The 12,234-nt window shown below is 39.4% G+C and overlaps 1 protein-coding gene across 2 annotated transcripts in view; it reads right to left on the reverse strand.

The window, feature by feature from the left end:
- Positions 1 to 12,234, reverse strand: part of LOC127942715 (contactin-associated protein-like 5) — a 61,691-nt gene that overhangs the window by 20,206 nt on the left and 29,251 nt on the right. For both annotated transcript variants that reach the window (XM_052538628.1, XM_052538629.1), the window contains exons 8-10: positions 8,455 to 8,719; positions 3,214 to 3,357; positions 2,438 to 2,609 (exon numbers count right to left, since the gene is read on the reverse strand). In XM_052538628.1, coding sequence (XP_052394588.1) covers positions 2,438 to 2,609; positions 3,214 to 3,357; positions 8,455 to 8,719 — 581 coding nt within the window. The remainder of the gene's footprint in view (positions 1 to 2,437; positions 2,610 to 3,213; positions 3,358 to 8,454; positions 8,720 to 12,234) is intronic.

The raw sequence follows: 12,234 nt of genomic DNA on the forward strand, positions 1-12,234 counted from the left end.
AACTCACCAGAACTTTCCATTACTCTGAGGTGCCTATACTTTGGATGCTGGATGCATGGATGGCCATGCCTCTTACACAAAGAGCTGCTTACCAACCAGTTACAATTAATCTTTACTCTGTCATGCAACTCATCAGAAATAACCCTCTTTCTGACATGCCTCTACTCTGAATGCCAGTCATCAACCCGTCAGAACTAACCATTACCCCAATGTGCCCCTACTCTGGGCGCTTCTCAACAACCCCTTCAAAATCTATTTGGGTATTTCACTTTTATGTGTCAAAAAGCTATCAGCATATAGAACAACTAGGATTAGCTAGCTAGCCTAGGCTAAATTATGAACATGCAGCTCACTTTTCTGTCAAACAGTATAATAATGATTTCATAATTTAAAAGGGTCCAAATTTAGTATTAAATCAAGGTCCCAAAGTAGCTAAGATTGTGTACAACGGCTTAACTAAATTAAGCCAAAGGGAAGAAACCTTAAATCTAATGTTTTACAACATATGTTAGAATTCAACAGCTTCTACCATGAAGGCCAAGTTGGTTTCTTGTGAGCAATTAAACTCATCACAACACAATTTTGGCCTGTTTTAGTTCTGAGGTGATGGTTGGTCAAAATACCATTTCAAATTTAGTTTGACAAGGGCACATCAGTCTGAGTGGGTTGTGGATGCATGCCTGGAACTGCCTTCCCCCCCTGGAACATTCACAGCATGTTGGCAGAGCTAAAATCACAATTCATCCCCACATTGGCCCTGCCAACAGTCATTTGCCCAGGTGCCAGGTCTGAGCATTTGCTCGGTGAAGAATGTGACATACTCTACATTGCCAGAAAGACCGGCAGAGACGAGATTGACAGCAGAGAATTTACGATCTTACCTCCTCTCCTTTTCCCTGGCTAGCTTCCACTTTCAGTAATTCTCTTTTCCAAACCCGGCTATCTCTTTTTTCTCCCCCAACTATCTTTCTCTTTGTCCAATGCTTAACCTAACCTGACTTGCTCAATGGCTATCTTTTATTATTATTTTTTAACTGTGACTGTGTGCTCTTATCCAAAGTTAACTAGCTCATTTTTTCTTTACTTCTTTATTCCACCCATCCACCTATCAGTCTTTCTTTCTTTCTTCTATAATAGTTAATCTATTTTTAGTCCTCCTTTTGGATTTGTTTGACCATCTATTCTTTCTATCTACAGTATCTTTCTTTTTTCTTTCTCTCCATCTGTTTCTCTTTTTCATCCATTTGTTCACCCATCAATCCTTCTTTCTTCCATTCCTCCATATTTTTCCTTCCATCAATTGATCCATTTATTTTACCTTGCCTATTTCTTTTATCCCTCCATTTTTCAGTCCAACTGGTTCTTTTCTATATCTGTTGTCTATCTTTTTCTTTCTTTCTTTATTTACATTACATTACATTCATCTTTATTTCCTTCTATTTAAAAATTTCATTTTTAACAATCCATCAATCAGTTATTTTTCTTCCTTCTATCATTTCATCCTTCCTTCATCAAATTATCCATTGCCACATCCTTTTCTTTCTTCCTTCCTTGTTTCATCCCTCCATCCTTCAGTACATCAGCCTTTCTATCTGTCTCTCTTTCTTCCTCTTTGTCTAAAGCTCTTAGCCAAACCTGAATGGCTTCCCCCACCATGCAAACGCTCTTATCTTCACCTGCCTTGCATTCTCTCTCTCTTTCTCTGTCATTCTGCCTAATTTTTATTCCTCCCTGTTTATCTCCTGCTTGTGTGTGCCATAAAGTAGACCATGGAAAACAGGCCAGGATGCTAAAGGACGGGGGATAATGGAGGAACTGTCTCATCTGCTCATTTCCTCTATTCATTTAAATCTATCATTATATTGTTCACAGTGCCAGCAACAGTGTAGACACTTTGGCGTCATTTGCACAATGAGAACAAATGCATGAAGAGAAGTGATGCATTGCCCCAAAACATCTTCAAATAGTACTTTTCAAAGCAGTTTTCCTTTTAAACTCTGATCTTGGCTCTCCCAGCATGCTAATTACTTCTAATTTAATGCACTCTTTTTTTAAACACTAAACAACCTGCTAAAAAGGTTGTGTCTTTGTCTGATGATGCAGTTTTAAACTTTGCCCACGGCTTTTGCACTCACACTGAATACAGTATGTTAAACAAACTTCAGCTGTTAGATTTTTATTCACATAAACATCCCATTAACCACCAGTCCTCTTGGGTGAGGTGTGAAACAAATTTTCACATTTGAAGTTTCAGGCAAAAAAAGATGAATCCCAGATAGCTTGCAAAATCACTGGCATGGATTTTACCACTACACGATGTTGTTTTGAAACTGTGCTTGTTTGTGTCGCTCATTATCTTATAATGAGGGAATCACAATAATTTATTTCAAAAGATACTCGTCATTAGCATATCAAACAGAATGACTAATAGATATACCTGTCACGAATGCCACAGATGTCAAACTGGAGCTTGCTGAAGTTTCCCAGCAGGCCTTGCTGCACCAGGTAAAAGTTGATTGGCTGGTTGTTAATGATAACAGAGCGCATGCAGCCTTGATATGCCAGAGTCGGATTCCGACAACCCTGATTGGTTAACACTGATGGGCAACCTGTTAAAATCATATAATCATATAAATGAAAAAGCACTCTTTTGTTGTTAAAAGCAATAATTTAATCTTTTCAATGATTATATTTTAGCAATATATCAGACAACCACTTTCAAAAGTATTTGAAATATGTAAAATGTTTTTGTAAAATTGTAAAAAAAAATTAATTACAGTTATTGTGGGGATATTTCCATGTCCCTAAACATGACACGGCACAAACCAAAACCATTAAAAAAAATTATTTTGTAAAAGTTTGATTCTCTTTATTGTTATACAGTAAATTAATGTTATTATTTAGGACTCATTTGTCACTGATTTTTTTAATTTGATCGATCTATTTATTTATTTGCTTGAAATTGATCGCTCAGTGTAAAATAGCTTACTGGTCTTAAATCACCGTAGACGTAGCCTTAATTTTTTTGCATACCATTTCACATTTCTTTCTTTTACATTTTGAAATGTGAATATTCTTCAAATTAAGTATCCAGTAATCCATGATAAAGCTTGCATGTTACAGACCTAAAAGAAGGGGATTTTGTAATTACAGCCCACATGATTCTGTTGTGCATATTTTATTGGAATTTGTTTAAATCCACTAGCACCCTACCTCCAATTAGCACACTCCTCTCAAGCTGTGCTATGTCCTTGAGCTGCATGGTGGACGGTGGCTCATCATCCACCGAGAGGGAAACCTGGAAACCTCCCACACTAATGGACACCGTGTGCCACTGGCCGTCACTCAGAGCCTGACCTGGCATAGGAAGACATGGAGCAATGTTACGCCTCAAATGCTGCGCATTAATCAGGGTGAATGATTGACAGATCTGGGGTTTGTGCGCTGGAGCTCAACGAGTTAATCTGCATATGTCAGCCCGGCAGAGAATCCACTATTCCCCTTGAGAGGGACGTGCAGAGATTCAGTTTGCCATCTGCGATGGCAGCCTGCCAGGCAGCCATATCCAAAATTCAGTCGGCATACAGGTGTGCCTGCCAAAGAGTGTTTTACAACTAAAAATCCTGTTTGAATTCTCGGTAAACGCTTTTAGGGTGAACATGGGTATGTGGGATTGGACTTTGTTCATGTTGTTGTGTGGCAGAGAAGCAAAATGTGAAGACAAGCGCATAACCTTGTATATTTATCCCTTGGAGGGTCTTCCTTTTCACATCTGTTGTTCTTAATTTAAGCTAATTATAATTAGACTAAAGGAGCGTTCATATCAACAGAGGTTTGCAGCAACAAAACAGTTTCTTAAGAGTTGGCATATTTGAGATTAAATAATGAATTATTTAATCGCAAGGCACTGCAGAGGGTGGTGAAAACTGCCCAGCGCATCACAGGGACACCACTTCCTGCTCTTGAGGACATCCAGAGGAAACGCTGTCTACGTCGAGCTTGCAGCATTCTCAAGGACTCCTCTCACCCTGACCACGGACTGTTTAACCTCCTCCCCTCCGGGAGGCGTTTCAGGAGCCTCCGAACAAGGACCACAGGATTCAGGAACAGCTTTTTCCCTAAAGCTGTCTCCTTGCTGAACTCTTCCCTCTGACACCCCTCAACACCCCCCACACCACATAGACTCCTCCCCCTCTTCAACACTCTGATTTATTTATTTATTCACAACAAGCAAAAAACAGTAACTTGTTATTACTTGCACTACTGCCTGTTCATCCAGGAACACTGTATAATCCATTTGCACATTGAAATATTTTCTATGCACTTTACTGTCCATTGCAATACTGTAAATTATGTTCATAGTTCTGCCTATAGTGTACATACACTTTTACATAGCCCATCTGTATAGTATGTTCATAGTACACCTATCTGTATATCGTGCTTATAGTATTTAATATCTGTAAATTATGTCCATAATACTTACCTGTATAGTTATTGTACATATTATAGACCTTTATTCTGTACTTACTGTTTATTGCACTTCTGGTTAGATGCTAACTGCATTTCGTTGCCTTGTACCTACATGTGCAGTGACAATAAAGTTGAATCTAATCTAATCTAATCTAATCTAAATAATAATAATAAAAATAAATAAATAAAAACTATTATTTAAAAAATATGAATTAATAAAACCGAATGTTATATTTTTAATAGCTGTTGTTATAAATCCAATAATAAAATATTATTGTAAATAACAAAATATTATTATTATTATTAAGAATAAGAAGAACGTATAATAAAAATGGATAAAATATATTTCTCTTCAGTAAGTCACTTTCAAAGTTACATTGATACTGATGTATGGGGTTTCCTTTAGGAGTCCCAATCATCTCTGTGCAGTAAAAAACAGGCCAATAAATATTGATAAGTGGAATTTGCATGCCCAGCCACTCCCCTGCACACACAGGTATATAAGAGGGTGACATGTATCCGTTCATTCAGTTTTTTGCTTCAGAGCCAAACGGTTGCTGCAATATGTGCTTCTCATTTTCTACAATCACATGTGGGAAATTCTCTTTACTTGACACTTCTGTTTATGGCACATTCAGCTGTGTTTTGCCAGTAATAGCATGGTTAAGTGCTGTGATACCCCTGAGCAATTTCTCTTAAAGAGCTACACAGACGAGAGCATCTTTTTAAAGATGTCTCTTCGTCTGTGCTTTTCTGGATGTGGTTGTTTCCTGACACACTCTGAAGGCTACGGCCATGTCTCACGCGTCTAGGCCATAAGCATTCTGAGACTTAGTTTGTGGATGGTTCATGTCCTCGTTGTGAACACATGTCCATGGCGACTTTGAGATCATGACTCTGCCTCCTCGTGAGGATTGAAGTCCCCTCAGCTGCTCCCCGGTCTGGGACTTCTTGGAAGCAGATGTCCTCGCTGGTTAGCACTCAGGGAGATCTAAAGGGTTACAGTGGGAGCTCTTCCACCGGGCCAGTCCACACGGACCTCCCACTCCTTCACGACATTACGTGCCATTGAGCTTCTGAAGAAGATTGCTGGGCCATCTCGCAGCTGTCCGACAGTTTCCAGACGAAGAATATACATCGATCATTGCATTGGAAGGATCAGGCGCTTCAGAGGATGAGGACTCTCCTGAGCTTCCTCCTTCTGGGAGGACTGCAAAGTCAGAGTTTGACTCTGAACTGTCTGCTATGCTTTCCTGGACATTCAAGAACATTGGGCTTAAATGGAAGCCTTCACCCAACCCAGTGCATTCTTAGCTGGATGACTGGTTCCAAGGCATGGGACGTGACTCGCCGCCGTAACCCACCTCAGTGGTATTTTTCCTGGAAGTGCATGAGGTGGTCATGAAGTCACAAAGTAACCTTTCTCTGCCCGAAGCTGCTTTGCTGCCTCCCCCTTCCACACTACCAGCGATGGTGGGCCCGTCTTTAAAATTCTGACACATATTATTTTATGAGTGTATGCATACCGTTCTCTGTACGAATTTTTCTAGATGTGGCACAATGCTGCTCTTCTCATTCGGTGTGCGACCGCCTTAACAGTGACGCTGGTCAGGCAGCCTCAGTCTCGCAAGCGATGGCCATCCTGCAAGTCGATCAGTCAAAAGAACTAAAGCAGTTGCACGTTGGTAGTTCTGAGCCGGGGTTAATGCAGGAACTGCACAAGGTGACCAACTTCGCTCTATGAATGACTGTCAAGGCGCAGTCCCTCGGCCAGACAATGGCCACCTTAGTGGTCACATATATCTGGATCAGCCTTGCTGAGATGAGGGACGCCGACAAGGCTCGCATTCTTGATGCCCCCATACCACAGGCTGGCCTCTTCGGAGACACTGTCGAGGTATTTGACCAGCAGTTCTCGCCAATCCAGAAGCAGACTGAGGCCATCAATCACATCTTGCCCTGGCGTGATACTACTGCCACGGACTGGCCTCCAGTCTGCTCGTTGTTGAGGGCATCCCCCTGTGGCATCTATATCTGCACCAGTGCTGGCTGTCATGACCACTCAGCTGCAATGTTGAGCCACCTGCCAGAACACTGCTGTGTCCTGATCGCGCACTGCATGTTTGCGTGGACTGCACTGTGCTCTTTAGAAGTTCTGGCCAGCACTTTGTCTGCTTCAGAGGGCAGCAGAAGGCAAAGCCTGTCTCCATACATAGGTTGTCCCACTGGCTAGTAGATGCCATCACCTTGGCATACTAAACACAAGGTAAGTTGTGCCCCTAGGAGTAGGGCTCACTCAGTTCGAAGTGTGGCCTCCTCCTGGGCACTGCCACATGGCACCTCTCTAGCAGACATCTGTAGGGCCACAGGCTGGGTAACAGCTTAGACCTTCACAATGTTTTACAGACTCTGGGTTGAGCTGTTTTTTTTTCCAGCATTTTTCCCGCCATCTCCAGGAGTGTTCCTCATCTGACAAACCCTGGATTGTGCATCTTCCTAGCACACTCCAGCTGTCAGGTTCGGCGAAGGGTCCTGAGACCAGGATCAGAACTTGCATTGTATGGCCGTTTGGACTGCCACTGTACTGATCTTAGTGCCCCACAGGTAGTGATTCCCTTCTGTCGATCCCATGTGTGTATTCTTTCACAGTATCGTTTCCCTGTTGGTAAACCCGCAACATAACCCAATGTGGTCTTGGACTAAGGCAGGCTTCCCTAGTGTAAATAAACTGGTCACTGCTGTACTATTCTCAAATAAGAAAGACCACAAAGCACTCTTTTCATGTGTACAACAATGAGCTCAAGGTTAAGGAACAACAGCTGCGACCCTCCTTACTGTGATCACTACTCTTTCTGTCCCTATATGGTATAAAAGACTTCTGGCTAGAAACAAGGTGCTGGATAGGTTACGTCGTGGGGTGCAAGTTGTTACTTGTCACGCTTGAGCCTGCCAGCATCTACATCACCAAAACTCATGACATTAGTTCAGTGGTTGTGGCGCTTTCCATAGGTAACCCATTCGTCAGTATCGACATAACGCTGAAAGTGACTGACTGAAGGGGAACGTCTCGGATACTTATGTAATCCTTGTTCCTTGAAGGAGGGAACGTAAATGTTACACTCCCTTGGGCTACATCAGTGAATGGCTTGTTCCTCAGCACAAACATGGTGGATGCAAGCTTTCCTATTATATACCTGTGTGAATGGGGTAGTGGCTGGGCATGCAAATTCTACATGCCAACGCTGATTGCCCTTTTTTTCTGCTACTCAGAGGTGATTGGGGCTCCCAAGGGAAACCCCATATGTCAGTATCAACGTAACATCTCAGTTCCCTCCTTCTTGGAACGAGGATTATATAAGTAACTGAGACATTTTTAAATATTTTGTATAGCTGTTGTTGAAATTATAATTTTAACAACAAAATAACAAATAATGATAATAAACAGATAGTGTTATTAGCTATAGTTAGAATAATAATAATAATAATAATAATAATAATAATAATAATAATTATTATTATTATTATTATAAATTATTGTTGATAACAAAATTGTATTATTAATATTATTAAGAATAAGAATATATAAATACATTAATAAAATATATATTTTAAAGGATGTTTATAATAGCAGCTGTTGCAATTATAATAATAAAACAAATTCTAGATGTTGACAGTTAATAGCTGTTGTCAGAATTATAACAAAATAAATATAGTATTTATAATAAACAAATGTGATTATATGATGTTATTAGCTATTGTTATTACTGTTATCAATATTTTTCAAATTACATTATTTTATTTTTTGAAACATTGGATAAAGATTTTGGCTGACAGCTATTATTATTATTATTATTATTATTGTTTTTGTTATTTTTATTTTGAAATATTATGATACAAATTGCATTATTTTGTGTTAAGTTGTATGTTCAAACCCCAAAAGGTGAGCTCCAGAAAGACACACATGTAGACAAGTAGACGTCTCACCGATGACTATATCAGAGCTTTGCAATGCTGATCTGTGGTGTGTGAGCCTAAGCTGCCCATGAACGAGAAGCAAAAGCAGTCTCTCTGACTCCCTCCTCAGCCAGACCGAAAGTAGCGTCCCTTCCCGGTTCCATGTCCGGAACTGGAATGTCACCGACAGCGTTTCCGTGACAGCGTCCAATGGAAGTGACAGGAAACTGCTGCTGGAGCTCAAGAAGGTGGCGGATACCAGTTGAGGCTCTGAGCAGGTAAAAGTCACATTCCCCTGAAATGACAGGTTATGATAGGGTTAAAATAAACTACAAAAAAATATCAGGATATGTGTGTGTAAATGTATTTTTGGTGTAGTAAATATTTCAGTGTTTGCACAATAACAAACAACTTCCGCTGAATCTAAACACAAATCCATGCAGAAATATGTTCTTTTCCTTCTTTGACCGGTTTTGCCTGGAGGCGGGCAGACTGAGTGAAGGGAATAAACTGTAAGTCAAATGTCAAGACATCGAAGACTGCAGGTCTCCACAGAAACAGAATAGCGGTCTGTTTTTAGACCAACAGTCCAATGGCACTGGACTTTATAGTGGAGAGTCTATTGATCCGTCTTTCTGTGTGGTCTCAGACAAAAAATAATGTGTCTGGATTCTTTAAGCAAGGAGTTGACGGAGCGTTAGCTAAACACAATCCATTAAAACCCCAAACACCACAGAAACACCTGAAGCCTGTGAAGACGCACTTTACTTCATCTAGAAGAGAATACAACTAATTAAAGCCAATAGGAAACAACATTCGCCTTACCAATTAACTTCCGTAATGAAGTGTTTCTGAGTAAAAACACTACTCTGAAATGTATTCAAAATAAATATAATAATAACAAGACATTTTTGTAAAGCCAACGGGAAACAACATTTGCATTTCAAATAAATAAATAAATAAATATTTGCTTTATAGTATGCCTATTTAAAGTCAACACACATCACATTCACAATAATTTAAGAATGAAGCATTTCTAAGTAAAAGCAATACTCAAATAAATAAATACATATTATTATATTATAATTTTAGAATAGATCATATATTTCAAATTAAAGTCAGCAGCAAATAGCACTTGCATTCCTATTTTACTTACAAAAATAAATAAATAACAGTTTTCAGACATTTTAAAATAACTGTTTTCTTCTTGTTTTAAAGCAGAAACCATAATAAAGTCTTATTTAATCCTGATTGATCTTTTTTCTTTTTTTTTTCTTTTTTTTGCATTGTCAAAAGTCTGCCCCGAATCAAACAGGTTAGGATACATTCAAATGCAATACAACAGACATCAAAAAAAAGTCCTAGACCTTTTGACCCTATTAATCCCAGGCAAAGTGTATCCAACATACGCTCTAAAGTCACACTACGATCATGCTGGTCGTTCGTAGTCACTCATACCTCATTGCCTGGCTCATATTGGGCTCCAAAGGGCCCTTAGGAGCCTGTATATTTGCCTTGCTGAAAACTTAATTGAGAGCGGGTGAAGGTGTCTGCTGTGAAAATCTCATAGGGTGGCATGGACTAAGTGGGATTCGGTCCTCTCTGTCATTAGTACCAGAGTCCCACTGAACTCCCTCCCTGTCCATTAAAGGATGCAATATCCAGCATGTGGGCCGGATTAATGGCTGCATTTTTTAGTTGTGCTCTGGTAACAATATGAGACTATGAGAATGGAAACTCGTAAAAGTTGCTTGATTCAGAGGACTGGGATTCCTCGAACCTCGGAACTGGGAAAATGTAAAACATAAAGCAGGACTGGGGATATGTATTCCAGTACTGTATCATACAAAATACTCATTATCCCAATATTTCTACTAAATATAACCCAAAACATCATCAGATTGAAAGCAGACAAAGATAATCCAATCAAACAAAGGACACAAAAATACATACTTTGTCATTTACTAATTGAGAAAAATATATCCAGTGTTGTATATCTGTCAGTGGCAAAAGTATGTGAATCTTTGCTTTCAGTATCTACTGTAGTTTGACCTGCTTTTGCAGCAATAACGGCAGCTAAATGTTTATTGTAACTGCTGATCATTCCTGCACGATTACTTGTAGGAATTGAAACCCATTCCTCAGTACAGAACCACTTCAGCTCTGTGATGTTGGTGGGTTTCCTCCTTATGAACTGCTTGCTTCAGGTCCTTCCGGAACATTTCAATTGGATTAAAGTCCGGACTTTGACTCAGCCATTCCAAAACATTAACTTTGTTCTTCTTTAACCATTCTTTGGTAGAACGACTTGTGTGCTTGGGGTCATTGTCTTGCTACATGAACCACATTCTACTGAGATTCAGTTATCAGACAGATGTCCTGACATTTCCCTCTAAAATCTTCTGGTATAATTCAGAATTCATTGTTCAATCAATATGATGGCAAGTCGTCCTGTTTCCCAGATGGGAAAGGGTTCTTATGCTGGAACGCAGTGTTTTTCTTTGTCCAAACATAACACTTCTCATTTAAACTAAAAATTTCCATTTTGGTCTCATCTATCGATTAAACATTTCTCCAATAGTCCTCTGATTTGTCCACATGATCTTTATCTAACTGCAGATGGGCAGCAATGCTCACTTTGGAGAGCAGTGGCTTTCTCCTTGCAACTCTGTCATGCACATTATTGTGGTTCAGTGTTATCCTGATGGTGGACTCATGAACATTAACATCAGCCAATGTGAGAAGGCCTTTAGTTGCCTAGGACGGGTTAACATGGGTAGGGTAACATTGGTCTTGAATTTCCTCCATTTTGTCTGACTGTAAATTTGTGCAGTCCAAACTCTTAAGAGATGGTTTTGTAACCTATTCCAGCCCGGTAAGCAACAACAGCCCTTTTTCTTAGGTCCTCAGAGATCTCCTTTGTCTGTGCCACGATTCACTTCCACAATCACGAACAGACTTTGAAAACAGGGCACGCACTGACACCCGATAGTCCTTCCACTGTTTGAAAACACCTCTAAACAGATGGACTCTAACTTCACCTTCAATTGAACTGCTAGCCCTAGAGATTCACATACTTTTGCCATTCACAGATGCGTAATATTATGTAATTTTCTTGATTAAATAAATGGGAAAAAAATATAAAATCTCATCTCATTTGTTTGATTTGGTTCTCTTTGTCAACTTTCAGGACTTGAGTGAAAACCTGATGATCTTTTGAGTTATATTTATACAGAAATATAGAAAAATATAAATGACATTTCTATATCCATCTAATCTAATTATATAGCCATCTTCATCTATCTACCGGTCATCCTAGTTCTATATCTATGATGTTTTATCCATCTACCTATCCATCCATCCCTTATTCCATACCCATCTAGTTCTCCATCCATACATACATATCCATATAGGTTTCCATCCATCCATTATCTCTCAGTCTACAAGACCATAAACATTCAGATTTCAAATAATTTTATTATAAAACATGCCTCTTATTACTTATTGCTTTGATCTTCAATTATAAACTGTATATTTATGGATAATATCTTAATAAATCCAAAACAATAGGGAATAAAACAGGCATGTGAAAATTACACGTATGGAGCAGTCAGATAAGCAGAAATGTCTCTTTACACAGAGCCATCCCTCTTATTAAAACCCTTCCTTCATTTTAAAATGACTGTAATTCAGTCTCCAGACCTTTGGCGAGTTGGGTTTTATAAGGTATTCATCAGCGGATCATTTATGAGGCGTAATCGAAGGCCCGAACAGCTCTTGGAGAGTGATTGCGCACCTTGTAAAAGATAT

Source organism: Carassius gibelio, chromosome A22, assembly GCF_023724105.1.
Source record: "Carassius gibelio isolate Cgi1373 ecotype wild population from Czech Republic chromosome A22, carGib1.2-hapl.c, whole genome shotgun sequence".
Lineage (NCBI taxonomy): Eukaryota > Metazoa > Chordata > Actinopteri > Cypriniformes > Cyprinidae > Carassius > Carassius gibelio.